The 20297-nt window shown below is 44.5% G+C and overlaps 1 protein-coding gene and 1 pseudogene across 2 annotated transcripts; both read left to right on the top strand.

Moving 5' to 3' along the window:
* Nucleotides 1-11473, top strand: part of LOC146219514 (protein NLRC3-like) — a 52730-nt pseudogene extending 41257 nt beyond the window's left edge.
* A 2239-nt stretch (nt 11474-13712) lies between these two features.
* LOC146219513 (cilia- and flagella-associated protein 70-like) lies at nt 13713-19602 on the top strand. Of its 2 annotated transcripts, none has more exons than XM_084695076.1 (2): nt 13713-13948; nt 18056-19602. In XM_084695076.1, exons 1-2 carry the CDS (start codon nt 13914-13916, stop codon nt 18264-18266), a joined length of 246 nt encoding a protein of 81 aa, XP_084551202.1. In that variant the 5' UTR covers nt 13713-13913; the 3' UTR covers nt 18267-19602. The 2 variants fall into 2 exon arrangements, 1 of the variants encoding a protein (XP_084551202.1); XR_014751059.1 differs by lacking the exon at nt 13713-13948 and adding an exon at nt 14701-14855.
* Nucleotides 19603-20297: the final 695 nt, after the last annotated feature.

The raw sequence follows: 20297 nt of genomic DNA, 5'->3' as shown, positions 1-20297 counted from the left end.
TAGGTCTTTACAATTAATGAGTGGAACTAGTGGTTTGTGGTCACTTTGCAAAGTGAATGTGTTCAGGCCGTACAAGTACCTTGTACATTTATCACATGCCCAAACTGCAGCAAGACATTCTTTTTCAATTTGCGCGTAGCGCTTTTTGGCATCAGTCATTGTCCTTGAGCAGTAAGCTACTGGCTTTAATTGTCCATCATGTGACTGCAATATGACCCCACCCAGCCCATAACTGCTTGCATCTGCACTGACTACAGTGTCTTTTCTAACATCAAAGAATGCTAGAACAGTGCCCTCTGTAACTAGCTGTTTCACTCTCTTAAAAGCCTCCTCTTGTGCAGCACCCCACCCCCACATTACTTCAGTCTTGAGCAGGTCTGTTAGTGGCTTGGTGACTTCTGACAGGTGTGGGAGATACCTGCCAAGATAATGAACCATGCTCAGGATTCTCCTGAGCTCGTGGACGTTGTTGGGTGGTTGCAGTTGGGTGATGGCTTGGACTTTGGTCTTGTCCGGCCGAAATCCGTCCTCGTCAATGCAATGGCCCAAGTATTCCAGCCGTCGCTGGCGTAGCATGTACTTGTTGTGGTTCAGCTGTAATCCTGCTTTCTTTAATGTGTCAAGGGTGTTTTGGGGCAGCAAATATTTCTCTCTCTTCACTGCTCTGTTTAAGTTCTTTAAATCCACGCAAATCCGAATCTGTTCATGGTTTTTCTTTGGCACCGCTACCATTGATGCGCACCACTCGGTTGGCTCTTTAATTTCAGTGATGGCTACCATTCGATCTAGCTCTGCCTTAAAGGTGCGATTGATTGCAAAACCGATTTTACCTTGTCATAGATGGGTATAATGAACATACAGTAAACCTCAGAGTCCATTGACACCTCTTTCCTATGCAAATCTCAAAATAAAAAAAATTGTCTGTAAACCGCTAGCTTTTCAACAAAGCCACCTGACTGACGTCAGTCCGGGGACCGCCTTTTTTGGCTCTGGTCTGTATCTTTGTCACGCCCCAAAATTTACATCCAGACTAGCCCAAGGTAGCATCTGTCTCCGATACTAGCTTAGCTGCGCGCTGCTCTGTGTAGGCTACTTCTAAGGAATTACAAAGAAGAACGTTTTCAATTATAACAAGGATATTGAAAATGGACCACGTTTGTAAATTCTGTGTTCCAGGCTGCACAGGGAAGGATAACACTCAGTCTTCCCAAGGAGCCAAACATTCGACAGGCATGGCTGCTGTTTGTCTATGAGAAGATCCCGGCGAAGTTCGACACTCAATTATTCATTTGCTCTGAACATTTCACACCCAAGACAGTTTTGACAACCTTGGACAATTTCAAGCAGGATTTGGTAAGAAGCTGAACCTGAAAAGAGGTGCTGTTCCGTCCGTATGCTCATTGCAACCGCAAGCTGTAAATACAGTATGTTTTTGTCGCTAACAGTTATTAGCAATGCTAACGTCTCCTGTATCTAGCATAGGTAGAATGCTAAATATGTTTCTAAACACATCAAATGACTCTAGCTAGACTAGCTGTAGTAGCAAAAAGGTTACATAACCAACCAATTAAACTTAATCTTTAGACTTTTTACTAAAATGCCTAGTTTAGATTTGTTAATATTAGCCGTTAATCACTCCCTTTGCGAAACACAAGAGAGACACACGAGTGTAGCTGACGTTACACACGCAGTTGAATAATCACTCACGGAGCCTCCCCACTCCTAGTTTACATTTTACATTTACATTTATTCATTTAGCAGACGCTTTTATCCAAAGCGACTTCCAAGAGAGAGCTTTACAAAGTGCATAGGTCACTGATAATAACAACAAGATAGCCCCATAGCATTGCGGGTAGCCAAAAACAAGAAGTACATATTGTGAACAACCAAAAAATAAGTGCTAAAGGGAAGAAACCATAAGAGCATGTAGTTAAGCAAGTTACAATTAAACAACATGAATCTCTAAGTGCAAGTGTACCTGTAGGAAAGCAATAAAAATAGGATTAACTAAAATAGAATACAACAGTTTAAATCAGCTACCACTAACCAACAAGAGCAACAGTCTAAGCAAGTCATTCTGATCGTGAGCAAACCATTCCTAAGTACCGTTGTACTCCCGGAACAAGTGCGTCTTGAGCCTTCTCTTGAAGGTGGAGAGACAGTCTGTGTCTCTGATGGAGGTGGGGAGTTGATTCCACCACTGGGGGGCCAGGCAGGAGAAGAGCTTGTGTTGGGACCGGGCGGTCTTGAGCGGTGGGACCACCAGGCGGTTGTCTGAAGAAGACCGTAGGTGGCGGGTGGGGTGTAAGGCTGCAGGAGAGACTTGATGTAGTCGGGCGCAGTCCCATTCACTGCTCCCAGTTGGCCACTCACACAAGTTGGCCAACTGGCAGATTCACTCTAAGTTTTCAGACGGCACTGTATTTCTAGATTGACAACGTCTGTCACACAGACACAATACAGTGACAGCTGAAACAACAGAGCGTCAGGACCTGGTGTCGCAAGCTCCTTTCATGTTGCATTTCTCTCCAGGTCAGGAGGTAATAAAGCTACCGGAGTTGACCATACAAATGGTTAACTGTGTTTTGTGGGGTCATTTTCAAACAAGAGTTAATTAATACAAACACTGAAACAGGAAAAGGTCTTGATAGCAAAAGATCAAACTGCTGCTCCAATAGCAACTTACTCTATGACTTAAATTGACCCTTTCAAGAACTTCCCCTCAGGTCATAAATACCTTAAGACAACCAGACTACATTCACTACCAAGATAGAAGGCCGTATAAGATGCTAAACCCCATCCTCCATGGTAAACCGTCCCACAGAGTGGTCAGCACCTCACACTCCTTTGAACTCAACTTAACTATCTCCACTTCCTGTAGCAAACGACTCTTACCAATGAACATCAGCTTATATCTCAAACCCTAGTCAAGACACATTAATTTTACATACAAGCCCAAAATCTCCTTAACAGCTCCCTCCTCGTTTTTATGTTCAAATCTTAGAAATGTCAAGTTTACAGGTCGCACTTGTGCAATAGTTGTAAAAGATATTCACACCATCTAAAAATTCCATCTTTCAGTCTAGAGCCCTGTCATCAACCCAATTGTTATCAACCCGTATAACACACAAGGATGACAGGAAATTATACAGTTTACCATGCAGAGCTAACCTGGAATTTACTGAACATCTCAATGTTAATCTGTGCTGTGGAGGTTGATGCACCCACCTCCTTGTAGTGCCCAGTCATGTTCTGTTAAGAAGAAGAATGTGCCAGTTGTTTTACCATTCATTCTTTTTTCTCATCACGTCGATGAACATGTCAAACCCATAATTCCACACAAGAACCTCATAACAATGTACATGGGGAGAGAACAGTGTAACTCAGTAGCTACCATACAGTAAGATGTATACCTCTGTAGGTCTTTCTGAATCCCTCTCTGTGGCAGCAGACAACATCTTTCTTTTTTTCAGAGCATTCTGTTCTACTGTACTGTAGTTTTTATATTGAGAACTTAAACTGCAAGGGGTTCTGTTGTGGCAGAAGGCTCAACAAGGCAGGTAACACCATCAATGACCTTTGGGAGAAATGAAATCTCCACAAACACACTAACATGTAATGTGGGTACTTGTGTCCTTGTGGGTGATAGGCTTGGATGAGCTTCCTCCAGGGATTGGGAGGCTAAATGTGCAGGATGTGTGAAGGAATGGCATTAAGTATTCATTTGGATTATTATTCTGGGTTTTCAACATGAAGTGATCCTTGTACTGTACTGTATTTTGTTGTTGTCTCTGTGTGGTGTCAGGTATGCTGTTTATGTAGTATTTATGATGGATTGAATGTGCTTTAATACCTGTCTACAAACAAATTTCTCCTAGTGGGATTAATTAAATTGACTTGACTTGGGATGTCTTCAGACACTGGTCGTCCAGTGTTCTGGCTTAGAGCCAGGTCTTCTGCCTCTGTCAGAGGTGATCATGTGTCTGATAAGCCTAAGGTAGGCCTAAGCAAAATATGGTCCACCTGTTTGTTTTTTGTTGTGCGATATATTGCACGCAAATTAATTGCGATAAACGATATAATTGTAATTTTCAGACCATTTTATGCCACTGATTACATAATGACTCCCCCCTCCCCAGGGCGAGTTTTCACGCCTTTTTGCGAGTCTATGTCGCTTCACTCCGTGAACCTGCGCATCGTCCGTTATTGTTTACAATGTTAACAGGGCTACTCGGTTGGTGTTGCCTTTTCAACGTGAGATATATAATTTGGAATTATATATATAATTCAACATGCAAATTAAAAGTGCAATACCTTTGAATGAATGTACCTTTTGACAATATGCTTTTAGTATGACCCCACACACACACGCGTGCAGGCCTAACAATATAGCAAACAGTGAACCCCCATTGCCAGCCTGTTTCGATGCTTGTGTGTTGTAATGCCCAAAACGACTGGTCACTTCACTCTGTGAGGAAAATAAAAGGTACCTTATAACCAGTGATGCCGGTAACGTGTTCCTTAGTACTCTTATCTGACCACTTTTTTCAGGGTACGAGTAATCTAACGCGTTACTATTTCCAAACCAGTAATCTGATTCAAGTTACTTGTCCAAGTCACTGTGCGTTACTATTTTGTCATTAATAGTAAAACATATATTAGATTTATTCTTGCTTCTTTGGGAGTTGAGCTTATGTGACAATTAAGTCACGTTTTCAGCACGAGGGTCACGTCACATGTATATACATAGACCTACCATGCAGTGACACAAACAACAATGGAGGAGGAGAGAGAGTTTTCGAGTTGGAAATACAATCACTATTTTGAGTATTTGTCAGCTGAAGATAGAAATATCAAGGTTCGTTGGACACTCTGTGCTGGTGGCGACAAAGTGCTATTAAGCTACAAAAACACAACGTCAAATTTGAAGAAACATTTGTAGTCGCAGCACTGCACAGTCAAACTTACAGAGGCGGTTGTCATTTTTATGTTGAGGTGGCGGGGGTGTCGTCGGCCGCTGCTGAATGTCACTAATAAAGTAACTTGTAATCTAACTTGGTTACTTTTAAAATCAAGTAACTTGTGAAGTAACTAAGTTACTTTTTCAAAGTAACTGTGGCAACACTGCTTATAACCTTGGCAGGGCTCTCAAGTTTTGAAGACAGGCAAGAGTGACTCTCTCTCCCCCCCCCCTCAAAATGTATTAATTAATTGCTTTTTACCTGACATCTTTGAAAGGCAGTAATGATTAATGCATCCATGGCCAGGATATAATGATAAAATATGACATTATTTTAAAAGTATATATACTTTAGAGTATATATAAAGTATAATATCAACTATGCAAAACACTTAAATGTATTTAGTGCCAATAACATTAGTATGCCTATTTGGAAAGAGATGTTTATAATGTGACAATATGTCAGTCATCGTGTGATAACGAAAATATGACTAGGCCTATTATATGTAACAGATAAAGTATTGCAAACTCCGTCAAATATATCGGGCCTCCGTTCGAACCGCACTGGGTTCGAACCTGCCACCTCTGACATCCTAAGCGCCACCACTACCAACTACGCCAACAAAAAGCTAGCAATCTGCTAATGCGGGTGGCCTGCTACATACCTGAGGAGTGAGTTTCACTGATACACACCGGCTACATCTATGAACTACTTGTTTTGAGCAGGTGTTGTCAGTGAACAGGCTGTAAAACTGTTGGTTAAGACACTCATGAAAAACTGATGCTAATTATCTGGGAAACATTTTCTAACAGCAGTCAAGTTGTAATTGTTTGTGTCAAACAAGTTGTGAATTTGTTGTAACATTAAAACAGGAGATCATGACTGTGCTCAAAGTGATGCTCGAGCTCCAGTGGTTTGCTTTGTAGGTGAACAAAACTTTCGGAAGACGTTGTAGCAGAATCACGAAAGATTACAGGATATGCTTTTTTTCCATTGGTTGTTGCATTAAATCTTACCCACAATGGTGCTATTTCCGATTGGCTATTGTATAGACCCTTTCTTTTTTTTGATTGGCTGATAAGTGGCAGGCTTGACTAAGAACCAGGGGAGACGCGCTTGATTCCTGCCAGTTCCATAGTGAGAGCTAGCCTGGTCCTAACCAGACTCTCGTACATTTCATTTGTACAGAGAGTCTGGCCTCCATTGACAAGCGTTGACTTCCTTGTAGGCGGGTACTCTGTTGAAGTTTAAAACTATTGGATCTGCCCAGAGCCACTGCCCAGAGCCATCGCTAGCGTTTGCCTTAGCCAATTCCTTCACCACAACTGTAACAGAGCTAGCTGCCGTAGCTGGAAAATCAAACTTTCCCCGAACCCCGTGGGGAGGAGGGCCACAACATCATGGCCACCAACAAAACTCAGCAAAACTTGTTCTTGCTCCGGCTTTAGCTGTTGGATATTCGGCAGCGATGCCACAACGGACTGAATGGCTTGGCTCGCATCTTTCTCTGCCGCCATTAAGGAACTACAACACAAACTAGCGCACAACATCAACGTCATCGTTCTCAGACACTCCCTCTGTTCGCTGATTGGCCGGTTAAAAAGTAACCTGCAAATTCTGACTTACCTACTGAACGGCCAGACCGAGTACAGAAGCAAAATCCAAATTGAGCGGAAGTACGTAGGTCGGCAGAGCCAGGCTAAGTGAGAGTGGCGCGGCCAGAGGACTTTTGGTTGGGTGCTGCGGCATATTAAATATATTATAAATATTTTTTTTATGCATGAGAAATACAATGTGTGGCAGGAGGGCATGACAAAAGACCGAAATGAGTGACTGTCATGCTCAATGCGTGACACTTGAGAGCCCTGCCTTGGTGATCTGTGTCTGTTATGTTCTAGTTCTGGCAGAAGAGCAGAACAGAGCAGAATGGTGTTATCCACGTGCGTAGGCGTCAATGCTTTATAGTTTTTTTTACCCAAAGGAGTCTGCACGATGTCCGGGCAACTCCTATTATTTGGCATACACTATTTTATACTCTCCAACTTGTTGCGTCCAAGGTTATTTTAGTTTTGCATTTTTCATTTTATTTTTATTTCCTTTTGACTTTTAGTTTTTTTTGTTTGCCCTTCACCTTTTTATGGTAAGCTAGGTTAGCCACCTTGTGCGCGCTTCTGAAATGTACTTTCAAATTGGTGGGATTTTTCCCTTTAATAAATTGTCCCCATATTTCACCACCTTACACTGCAAGGTACTTGCTTTTATCTGACACCCTGTCATATTCAAAGTAATCCCGAATAGGACTCTACAACTTTCTTCCGACTTTTGTAATTTCTGGGTTCCCAGTCGGTAATGTAAACGTAGGCCTATTTGCTCTATGAAAGACATTGACAAAGACGAAAACTAAGGACATTTACTTGTATTCTATTTTTATTAGTTTTGCGACCAGACAATACAGTTTTTGTTAGTTATCGTTATTTTGTAATGCCTCATTTTTATTTTAGTTAACGACAATGCTTTTTACCACCTAAAAATCATAAGGAGGCAGGGCCGGGATGGGTAATTTGTAGAGTTCCTGGTGGGCCGCTTCACTTTTGGGCCGGTGGGCCGCTTCACTTTTGGGCCGGTCGAGGATTTTAGTTGTTGTTGACATTTGTCACTATCTTCTCTTATAGTAGGCTACACACGTTCGGCATTCTGACACCTCAGCCTCTGCATGGGTGGACCATGAGAGGGAGCTCTCCCCTCCCAAATAAAGTTGGTTGGGTCCATAGCCCGTCTATTCCAAAAGGTTTTCTCAGATAGGCTACCGATAGCTGTACCGTAACAATATGCGTCAGGGAGGATGAATGAGAGCAGGGCCGGAGTGATGGTATCAATAGATAAGGTTTCACCAATTGAAAAAAGTCTGTTCATTTTACATAAAGCTCAATCTTAGCTCCTTCTGGAGGCACTATGTAGGTAAAAATGGCCTTCAAGAGGTAGCTTTTTTTCTTTCTTTCTTTAGGCCAAGTTTAGTTTAGGTGACAGGTATGTTAGGTAAATTATTTTAGCTGTTATGTATTCTCCTTTTGTGTATGTGTCTGTATCTGTTCATATGGGCCAGGTGCCTGATTTAAATTACATTTTAAAAAACTATTTTGCGCTCAAATAATGGCCAAAATGTTTAGCTATGCGCGCTCGCATTAAGTGTGGAAGTCCCTATCTTGCATCACATCAAACCCATACGTTCTGGGTTGGGGCTAAGCCCCGTATGTTTACAATGCCTGATTAACACTCGGATCGTTAAGCAGTCTAAAAAATGGTATCAATGGTATCACGTAAATATGTTATGCCAGTAATCATCTACGTTACGTATCAAACATGGACCAATTAAAATCGAGATATTACTGGACATTTGCGCAGCTAACGTCATTACACTGGCTACGTTGTAATCGTAATCCCCGCAAAATGCAAGTCAAAAGGACAGCAGCGGTGTCTGCCGATATCACAGAGTTGAGGAATTTCTCCAAGCTCTGTTTTGTAGGGGGAGCACACCCTACAATTTCCCTAGAAATTGTACCCTCTCTAGTTTGCTACTGCAGTTATTCATCTTTCAGAAAATGTTTTCATACTTGCCTGCATGCATGAGAATGTCTAATTCCAGTGAATTAGAATTGAACTAACTCTGATCAGCTTTTCTGGAACTGATAACTCTGTGCTTCCCATCTCAGGGTTCATCAAGTCAGAGTTCAGGGTTTGACTCAGAGTTCTAAAATCTGCTTTCCAGAATACATCTCTGATGATTTTTTTGATAGAAACAACAATTATTTAGAAAGTCAGTTGCTAAGTTACTAAGCAACAGGTGAAGTGTAATTTCCTCATCATTCCTCTGCTTATCCCTACAGTGTGGATCATGGTGGAGAGTGCTGGATCAAACCTGGTCTTAGGAAATGTGAGTATTGAATGCTAGTACACAGGTCATACAAGGGACAATACCAATAGTGACTTTGGGCCCTATTTTAACGATCTGAAACGGAAGTATCAAAACGCAAAGTGCAAGTAACTTTGTGGGCGGGACTGTTGCTATTGCCGGCGGGATAAATGACTGCGTCTGGAGCAAATCTAAAATCGGTTGGTCTGAAGTAGCTACATTGCTAGTGGGTGTGTTTTGGTCGTAACGTGCAATAAACCAGAATCAGAGCGTCATCTCACATTCCCTTTAAGAGGAGGTGCGCTTGTTCCATGGCAGATTGCTATGGCGGATTTGCCAGGCGCACGCCAGGAGCGGTTCACAGCCGAGGAGACCGACGTTCTCGTCAGAGCCGTAAAAGATAGAGAAGTGACATTGTATGGGAAAGGTAGAGCAGTTTTCTCATTGCACTAAGTTGCCCACTCATGCTATATTTTTAAATGGTTTAGTTCTTAGAATTTGTTTAACCATTGTACTTTTTTAACTTAATTTAAGACCAGTATATGTTTATTGTTTGCACCAACTGCATTGCATGCAGTAAATTCCATGTTTGTGTAACATACATGGCAAATAAACCGAATTCAGATTCTGATTGGGATGGGAGAAGAAACCCACCCAAATTAGCTTTGGTTAAACAGGCGTGGGAGAAAATTGCCACAATTGTTACAAATCAAGTTAACATACATATAGATTTCTCATGAAAATATTTTTAATCATTGACATGAAAGAAATGTAACACAGCCATACAATAAATCAAAACAATGTAATGTACCTTCGCAGAAGACCCTGGCCTTGCCAGCAGTGCGCACTGGCCAAGCTTGCACCCTTAAAATAGCATCTGAATAATGCGCCATTGACTTTAGACTACATTTTTCCTGGTCTGTGTCTGAATTGTTTTTCGGAAACTGCAAAATAGCACCAGGGAATGTTTGCGGCAGAACATGCCTTTCTTCGCTGAACCGCCCCCGGGAGCGCAAGGTCATTCCTTAATTTACCGACGTGCGTCTGTGGAGGGAAAAGTCTGCTTTGCGTTGAGTGCAAACTAGGAATGATACTTGCGTCGTTGACAAAGTCAAGTATGCGCTGGGCGCAAGATAGGGCCCTTTGACACTGTCAGAAATGGACACATGTATGTGCCTTCCCTTCACCCTCCTCTCTCCTCCTCCACCCTCCCTTCTCTTTCCCCTGTTCCCTCTCTCCTCCTCCACCCTCCCTTCTCTTTCCCCTGTTCCCTCTCTCCTCCTCCACCCTCCCTTCTCTTTCCCCTGTTCCCTCTCTCCTCCTCCACCCTCCCTTCTCTTTCCCCTGTTCCCTCTCTCCTCCTCCACCCTCCCTTCTCTTTCCCCTGTTCCCTCCCCTCTCCTCTTCCCTCCTCCTGTCCTCCCTTCTCTTCTCCCTGCACCTCTCCTCCTTCCCTTCCCCTCCTCTGCCCTCTCCTCTCTCCCCACTGCTCCCTTCTCCACTCAGTGGGGGGCAGAGTAGATAAGGGTGGCTGGTAGGAGAGGAGGTGAGAGGGAGAGAGTAGATAGGGGTGGTGGGGAGAGAGTAGATAATAGGGTTGTGGCGAGAGCAGGTCAAGATGGTGGGGGTAGAGAGTAGATAAGGGGGATGGGGGGGACAGGAGGTCAGGGGGTTGGGGGGAGGGGAGGTGGGGGGGAGAAAGTAGATAAGGGGGAGGGCAGGAAGAGGGAGACATTCTAATGTGAATGATGATGATCATTACTATATTGTGTCTTTGTCTCCCCCATCAGATGCCTGTGAGCTCACACTGGATCCAAAAACAGCATACAGAAAACTCTCTCTGTCTGAGGAGAACAGAAAGGTGACATGTAGGAGAGAGTAGCAGCCGTATCCTGATGATCACCCAGAGAGATTTGAGGACTGTCCACAGGTGCTGTGTAGAGAGGGTCTGTCTGGGCGCTGTTACTGGGAGGCAGAGAGTGGAGGATGGGTTTACATAGCAGTGACATATAAAGGAATCAGCAGCAGAGGAGAGGGTGATGACTATATGCTTGGATACAATAACAAGTCCTGGAGTCTGGAGTGTTATGATAACGGTTACTATGCCAGGCACAATAATAAGATCACTGCCATACCTGTCCTCCCCTCCAGCTCCCACAGAGTAGGAGTGTATCTGGACTGGCCGGCCGGCACTCTGTCCTTCTACACAGTCTCCTCTGACACACTGACCCACCTGCACACATTCCACAGCACATTCACTGAGCCCCTCTATCCTGGGTTCTGTGCTTATAACTATGACTCCTCAGTGTCCCTGTGTGAGGTAGAATAGACCACACACACTATCACACACTGTGCTCACATAGATGTCATTGAAGATTGAACTGTATACAGTTGTAATTGATATCCCAGAGTGTTGTGTGTTGCATGTTTTGTTTTCATTGTTGACAAACAACAATCCTGTCTTTGATCTCAGTTCCACTGAATGTGATGAACTAAATAGTGTCTGACTGCCTAAATAAGGAGAAATAAAGATGTTTTAGACAGCATGATAGAAGACATGCTGTGTGTTCGTTGGTGACCCAGTGGTCCTACACACACACACACACACGCACACACAATGCAAACACTACATTTAGGGCCAGTAATAGGACATTGTTACCCATTTGAATATATACCCTCCTTATCTACTCTCTCCCCCCACCTCCACTTTCCCCACCCTCCTTATCTACTCTCCCTCTCCTCTCCTTGTTGTGTCTCCTCCCTCCTCTCCCTCACTCTCCTCTCCTTGTTGTGTCTCCTCCCTCCTCTCCCTCCCTCTCCTCTCCTTGTTGTGTCTCCTCCCTCTCCCTCTCCTCTCCTTGTTGTGTCTCTGTCCTCCTTCCCTTCACTGCGCTCTCACAGTGCGTCTGGATTTCCACTTTACAATCCTCATCACTCTCCTCCATGTGTCTTCTCCCCGTGAAGTGAGTACACTCCCCCTCTCCCTCCCCCACGTCTTTCCTTGCAGCAGTTTCACTCTCTCTCCCCATTTCAGTACCTCTCTCTCCTTTTATAGTATCCTCTGTAATCAAATTATGTGATGTTTATCATTTAGTCTTAGATCGAGTCATGTTTAACCATGTAATATCTTATTGTATTTAGTTATAAAGATCCATTTATGCTAGTCACAGGAAATTGTGCTTTTAGTTGTGGAATGTAGCTCCTAAGTTAAGACCACAAACCAGTTGATGGATGAAGGGAAGAGATGGTTAACCGGTGAGACCTCTGACCTTGGTGTAAACTGTGGAGACATGTTCAGTCTTGGAAGAAAACACGTGAAGTTGATCGTCTGAGGAAGTTATCAGTTCTGTGTGGGGGTTTTGTTTTAAAATGTGTGTCTGATCGATGAGGAGTTTGTCAGACTGGGAATATACTGTTGGTTAGCACGCTCTGTTAGAGTTTTGTCCAATTCATCAATTGTAATATTACGTAATAAAGGCATTTTATACTTTAAATGAGTGATTCTGCATTTTTCTACAACATGGTTACATCAAGTTTTGATGTTGGTTATGTCCAAGTGAGAAAATAATTCATGTGATTTGAAAGATGTCAGTGAATGAAATGTGTGCCTAAGCAATGAAAAAGTATCCACAGTTTAGCTCCATGTATGAAGAGTTTTGGAAATGTGACCTAAGTATTGTAAAAGAGGTCCTAGCGATTGTAGAACAAAAGAACTGTAAATAATCTGTCCATCTGTTGATTGGCTGATGAGAGAGAGAGAGTGGAGAAGAGGAGAAGGAGGGAGGGGGTAGGGGTGCCATGTCCCAGTCAGAGTGGGACAGGGCAAGAGAGTTTCTAGTCTACACCACGTCAGGACCATTTCTAATCACTGTGTTCATCTTCATCTACCTGGTACGCCCCCCTCTCCTCCTGCCACCTTCTCCCTCTCTCTGTACCATCATGTCTGTTCTTGTCTCATCCACTGTGTCTTTTACAGGGTGTGTTTGCCAGCTTGATGGAGCAAACAGGAAGCGCTTCACTGGGGAAACTCCAGCGTCTTAAGGAAGTGGTGTGTCATCTGTCAATACAAGGCAGACCTATCCAGCCTCCCTCTGGAAGAAGCTTCCAGACTCTCATGTGCTTCAGAGAACATCCCTTTAGTAGTGTGTCTCTTATGTGTTCATGTGGGTGTGTGTCTCCACGCCCAGCTCTGGGAGTGCTTTACTTCAGGTAAGTACACGCACACACACACGCGCACACACACACACAGAGGTCCACCATGAGATGAGTTACTGAGAAGATTCTATGTGAGCTAAATCAATCCAAGTGATCTAATCCTCCTCTGTGTCTGTATTCTTACCTGGGCCCCAGATGGAATGTCTACTGCCAGTGAGCCAAGAACACATGTTGATGAGTGTGAGGATGAGGTCCACATGAGTGTGATGACGAGGTCCACATGAGGGTGATGATGAGGTCCACATGAGGGTGATGATGAGGTCCACATGAGTGTGATGATGAGGTCCAGATGAGGTCCACATGAGTGTGATGATGAGGTCCAGATGAGGTCCACATGAGTGTGATGTTGAGCTCCAGATGAGGGTGATGATGAGGTCCACATGAGGGTGATGATGAGGTCCAGATGAGGTCCACATGAGTGTGATGATGAGGTCCACATGAGGGTGAGGATGAGCTCCAGATGAGGGTGATGATGAGGTCCACATGAGGGTGATGATGAGGTCCAGATGAGGTCCACATGAGTGTGATGATGAGGTCCACATGAGGGTGATGATGAGCTCCAGATGAGGGTGATGATGAGGTCCACATGAGGGTGATGATGAGGTCCACATGAGTGTGATGATGAGGTCCAGATGAGGTTGATGATGAGCTCCAGATGAGTGTGATGATGAGGTCCACATGAGGGTGATGATGAGGTCCACATGAGGGTGATGATGAGGTCCACATGAGGGTATTGATGAGCTCCAGATGAGTGTGTGTGTGCTGCCGTTCCTCTGTCTAACAGTCTTGGTCTGGAGGAGGAAGCTGACTGGACCAAGGAGCTGGACATGGAGGATCATGCCCCCTCCAGACCAGACAGAGGGTCAGTGGTCTGGCTGTCCATAAACACCTTGTACAATCAACTCAAATTTTAAATCTAAATTCAGCGCTGTCTCACCATCATAATGTCCAGTACCGGAGTGCCAGAGGGGGACATGCCCGATAAGATAACATCACATATCCTACCTTTAAATAACTGCAAAATACAGTGTAAAACTAAATATATTTCTTTAATACTGTGCAAATATCCTCATATGTCAAAAACTGGAAATACAGTCTTTAAGCTCCCGTGCAATCGCTACACTCTACGTCCTCTTATCAGTCCAGACTTTAATAGATTACTGTTCATAACAAAACGCTTTTGTTTTCAAATTGTATCTCGACTCGCAGTATCACTGGCACAGTTGACGCCACTCGCACAGTTTTTTTAAATTGGTGATCTACCGGCCACCAAATTTTCGGAGTTTTCGGGCTCCACCAATAGGCTAACAGTGTCTGAGAAGTTGTCATGTGCTATGTTTTACCGTAAAGAACAATCGTATGCCAGGATCATGATGAGATATTAGCATTCATGAGGTGCTTTGCATTGACTATTTATGGTAAAAAATGGGCGTGTTCAGAGCGGGGTACAATGCTGATTCACGTACGCACACTTGTGAGTAATCTGTGATTTATAAAGGGAACATTGCGTACAGGTGTGCGTACGCACGGTTTTATAAATCTGAATTTTTGTGTTCGTAGGCCATTTTAGGCTTTTGGGCGTACGTACACTTTTAGTAAGAATCCTATGCACAGTTTTATAAATGAGACCCCTGGTGTCCTGTGTGTTTGGGGCCCGTGGCTCCAGGCTGCTGCTGGGCCTGCGGGCTTCATGATGCCTCTGAGAGCCAGCAGCCTGACCAGCCCTCAACTGCCCACCGTCATCTTCCTGGGGGACAGACACTTCCTGAGTGAGTGGCCCCACATCCACTACTTCAGTAGTGCATGTGGTTACGGCACAACCGGACAGTCTGTCCCTCTGTTGGTGGAACTTGGTACTGCACCTCTCTCCCCACACCTCACTACCCCCTCTCTCCCTCCGTACTCTCCCTCCTACCCTGTCTCACCCCTTAGGTAACACCTCACTAACTCCTCTTTCCCTCCCTATTCCCTATTATAATGGGGGAGACTGTTGATTGGACCTGGGAAGAGACCGGACTGGACCAATCAGATGGCAAATTTTAGTGAGTTATACAGACCAAAACCAGAGACATTATGTCTAGTGACATAACGGTGCACTGTAGGTGTGTGTGTGTGTGTGTATATGTGTGTGTGCTCAGATTGCTCATCGGGCTCTGGTCCAGGATCTGCTGTGTCCAGAGGGGGGCCATGGCCAGGCTGCAGCTGCTGATGGCAGAGTACAGCAGTGCCCAGCTCAGCCTGCAGGAGGCACTCAACCACAGCTTCCAGGAGCCTCAAACAACCTACAGACCAGGAGCAGCTACTGACACATCCTTATGGGCTCTTTGAATATGATCTTTGTATACATGAATAATCATAATTTAAAAGTAAACCTAGACTCACTGGAGGTTGTGGGAGATGTTCATTCAGTGCTGGCAGCACACCACATGTGTTAACCAAATCAATCAAACGTTCATGTGTAACTGTCACACACTGAGTGTGCAGTTCTTTGGATACCAGCAATTTAAAATGGATTCCACTGTCAAAAGAATGGTAAAACAACACAGGGTGCACTACAACAATTTATTAATAATAGATCAAATGAAGTAAGAACGAGGCGTAAAAAGGTACCGTGGTGAACATAGAAGTCCAGGGTCTCTAAAATACATCAAACACAAATCCAGAGGACAGACTTCTATGATGTGAGTAGCAGAGTTCTATGGATGTGAGTAGCAGAGTTCTATGGATCAAATAAAATCAAATTTATTTGTATAGCCCTTTTTACACGCAAGCATGTCACAGAGGGCTTCACATACGCCCATAGAACTGCCCCTCAACCAACCTAAACCCTCAAGGAAGACAAGGAAAAACTCCCAGAAAAACTCCCAACGGGAGAAAAAATGGGAGAAACCTTGGGAGGAGCAATTCAGAGAGGGATCCCCCCCTCCAGAGACGGTTGGTAAGAGAGAGGAGCAGAACACAAGCTAAACATAGTCATACAAAGTCAATGGGTTTTGAAACACCAAAAATCCATTGTTTGGCTTTATAGACGTTGGATGGGACCTGGAAACTCGCTGTTGGCCGTCATGGAGGCTGGTTTCCAGTTGACGACCTGGTCCAGCGTTGGTAGACCGACGACCAGGCAGGTCCTGACAGCTCAGACCCCCCACACCACAGGGGATGTGAGTGTGTGTGGATGTGAGTAGCAGAGTTCTATGGATGTGAGTAGCAGAGTTCTATGGATGTGAGTAGCAGAGTTCTATGGATGTGAGTAGCAGAGTTCTATGGATGTGAGTAGCAGAGTTCTATGGATGTGAGTAGTAGAGTTCTATGGATGTGAGTAGCAGAGTTCTATGGATGTGAGTAGCAGAGTTCTATGGATGTGAGTAGCAGAGTTGTATGGATGTGAGTAGCAGAGTTCTATGGATGTGAGTAGCAGAGTTCTATGGATGTGAGTAGTAGAGTTCTATGGATGTGAGTAGCAGAGTTATATGGATGTGACTAGCAGAGTTCTATGGATGTGAGTAGCAGAGTTCTATGGATCAAATAAAATCAAATTTATTTGTATAGCCCTTTTTACACGCAAGCATGTCACAGAGGGCTTCACATACGCCCATAGAACTGCCCCTCAACCAACCTAAACCCTCAAGGAAGACAAGGAAAAACTCCCAGAAAAACTCCCAACGGGAGAAAAAATGGGAGAAACCTTGGGAGGAGCAATTCAGAGAGGGATCCCCCCCTCCAGAGACGGTTGGTAAGAGAGAGGAGCAGAACACAAGCTAAACATAGTCATACAAAGTCAATGGGTTTTGAAACACCAAAAATCCATTGTTTGGCTTTATAGACGTTGGATGGGACCTGGAAACTCGCTGTTGGCCGTCATGGAGGCTGGTTTCCAGTTGACGACCTGGTCCAGCGTTGGTAGACCGACGACCAGGCAGGTCCTGACAGCTCAGACCCCCCACACCACAGGGGATGTGAGTGTGTGTGGATGTGAGTAGCAGAGTTCTATGGATGTGAGTAGCAGAGTTCTATGGATGTGAGTAGCAGAGTTCTATGGATGTGAGTAGCAGAGTTCTATGGATGTGAGTAGTAGAGTTCTATGGATGTGAGTAGCAGAGTTCTATGGATGTGAGTAGCAGAGTTCTATGGATGTGAGTAGCAGAGTTGTATGGATGTGAGTAGCAGAGTTCTATGGATGTGAGTAGCAGAGTTCTATGGATGTGAGTAGTAGAGTTCTATGGATGTGAGTAGCAGAGTTATATGGATGTGACTAGCAGAGTTCTATGGATGTGAGTAGCAGAGTTCTATGGATGTGAGTAGCAGAGTTCTATGGATGTGAGTAGCAGAGCTCTATGGATGTGAGTAGCAGAGCTCTATGGATGTGAGTAGCCGAGTTCTATGGATGTGAGTAGCAGAGTTCTATGGATGTGAGTAGCAGAGTTCTATGGATGTGAGTAGCAGCCACGGCGGTTCCAGGGTCCGTCCTGCTGCTCTACTGCAGCCTCTGCTGCTCCTCCCTGGACCCGCTGAGGGCACTGAGAGAGAAGGGAGCGTCTTTAGTCACGGTCCACCTGCACACAGGGCTCCTTCACACCACTTCCACTCTTGCTCTTTCAGTCTCTTTCCTCTTCTTATCTGTGTTGGTCGGTGTTGATCAGATCTTTGCTCGACCTCCCGTCCTCTTCTCGTCTCTCTCCTTTTAACACCATCTGGTGGCAGCTGTGGGGTGGGCTCCAATTTACTCTGGCTGTTGACAAATCGCCCTGATCCATTTTAAAACACTACTTATGACTACAAACACAACAACTCAATAGTAAACACACAGTAAAATCAAAACCAAGAAAACTAACTGTAGAATATCTAGAACTAAACAAAACCCAAAGAAAAGAATAAACATGCACATATAAAGATCAATCAGCAGACATCCTATTCAAAGCAATGTCCCACTTGGACATCATCTCTCTCCTGATGGTTCCCCTCTCTGCAGGACCCAGATGTGTGGCTCTGGACGGCACCTGCACTACCAGACTGGGGAGCACAGGAAGGCTCAGGAGGGCTATGAGAGGACCCTGGACTTAGTGGTGGACGCCTCGGACACACATCCCATCTACCTGCACCTGGGCTTCATCTACCTGGAGGAGGCCAGGGGGAGATGGCATTTGAAACAAGATTTAAAAGCAATTGATAACATTCAATAAAACATTAAAAACAGTCAAAAAGCAAGAAATAAAATAAAAAGTGGCATTGCAGTTGGCCCTCAATGCAGGAGTGAGATGCAGAAATGGATTGATATCCTTGAATCTGGTTCATTTAAAGGCAACAGCAAACAGTACAGTCTTCAATCTGGATTTCAAGGAGCTGAGGGTCTCAGCAGACCTGCAGCTTTCAGGGACCTTGTCCCAGATATGTGGAGCAGACAAACTGAACGCTGCTTCTCCATGTTTAGTTCTGACTCTTGGAACACAGAGTAGACCAGTCCCAGATGACCTGAGGGGTCAGGATGGCTTTTATAGAGACCTGTGAACACACCGTTACAGTAGTCGAGTCTACTGAAGATCAATGCATGAGGTTCCTCCAAATCCTGTTGAGACATGAGTCCTCTAACCCTTGATACAGAGTATTATTTGATACAGAGTATTATTTGAGTAATTTGAGTTTTATTTACTAAACAATTCACACCCAAACATGAACTATGTATAGAATAGAGGTCAAGGGATATGGACCCCCCCTACCAGAAGGCCCCCACCTGCTTCAGAACACTTGCCCGTAGTTGAAGGTGTAATACCTGTCCCAGACCTACTGGTATGGGAGAAGGAAGTTGATAACAGTGTCTTATTTAACTGAGCTCAAGCTAACCAATGGTACAGATGGACTGTGTATACAGGAAAAATGAATAACTGACAAGACTGTTATGTGTGCACCAAGACAAAACCTAAGCAACTGTATATTGTGTTCACTCATTTAGGGTGAGGAAGTTGTGAAGAGACAATGAGTGAATGGATGCGTGTGCCCGAAAATATAACTAAACAATACGGCCCGATGTGTGAAGCTGAATGCCTGGTGTATTTGGGATCCCGGGAGTTTGTTGACCTAACTGAATATCAGGATGAACGAGTGGGTGCAACAATGATGGAAATGTGCCACGAAATAGATGTTAAACTGCCCTTTATTTCTGATGAAGTAGCTCCCCCTGTCGGAGTCGCTTTGACTCTGGGAAAGCCCTTCCAGTGTTAGGAGAACATTGGTACCGTAGGTTTAGGTAGTATTCCTGTCCCAGATTGTAGTTCCATCTGGGATGCAGTTAGAGACTGCACTAAACTAGAGGCTGGAGAGGCCCGGCAGGTTGAGGGGAACACAGAGAGAGGCCGGCCCCTCCAGCATGCCCCTATCATGACCAAACACAGGTGTGGGCTGGTCACTTGTGGCTCTGTGACTATGGGACTGAGGTCCACCCTGCTGGAGGACTGGGACATGTGCTCCTGTCTTTCTGCTTTGCTTCTCCTCAATTGTAACTCACTTCAAGTTCAAATAAAACCAGTTATATTTGATTCAAAAGAGTGTTTGCGATTCCTTAAGACCTTCTGAAACTAGAAAGGTTCTATCTGGACCTTGATACTTTTCTCATAAATAATTGTTAATTTAAATATTGATAAAGCTACCGTTGAACCCATACTGTGCCGGCTCAGCACAGCTGGGAATGTCCCAGACAGCGCTCCATACTACCATGTGTTGTCCAATCACATGCGTTACATAAATCACTTCACGGAACTCAGACAATCAAAGTGAAAGTTTACAATGCATGTTAGGAGGAGAGAGACAGCGAGAGAAGCAAAAGCTGAAGAGAGAGAGGTTGTAGAATGGTGTGTTCAGATGTCAAGGTATCTCCATGTGTTGTCCCACACTCTAAACCACCAGGATTCAATACAACATGAACCATCTTCTGTCCTTGTCTGGGCCTCCTGTTCAGGGGCGGTCCCAGCACATTTGGCGCTCTAGGCGAGCTTCACTCGTGGCGCCCCCACGAGTGAAGCTCGCCTAGAGCGTAGTTCAGCACAGACATGTAAAGTCTGTGCTGAACTAAGCTTTGGCCACGCCCCCCTGTTCAACGGTGCACAAACGGTGCACGGTCACATTCACTCCCTCATCGCCTGCAAATAATGTTTTAGTCTTCTGCTCTGTTGATGCCTGGCAAACAACAATCTTAGAAGGTCTGGTTCACTTGTGGCACA

Source organism: Hypomesus nipponensis, chromosome 28 (genome assembly GCF_054491055.1).
Source record: "Hypomesus nipponensis isolate SF chromosome 28, ASM5449105v1, whole genome shotgun sequence".
NCBI lineage: Eukaryota > Metazoa > Chordata > Actinopteri > Osmeriformes > Osmeridae > Hypomesus > Hypomesus nipponensis.
This window is presented reverse-complemented; position numbering and strand designations above follow the sequence as displayed.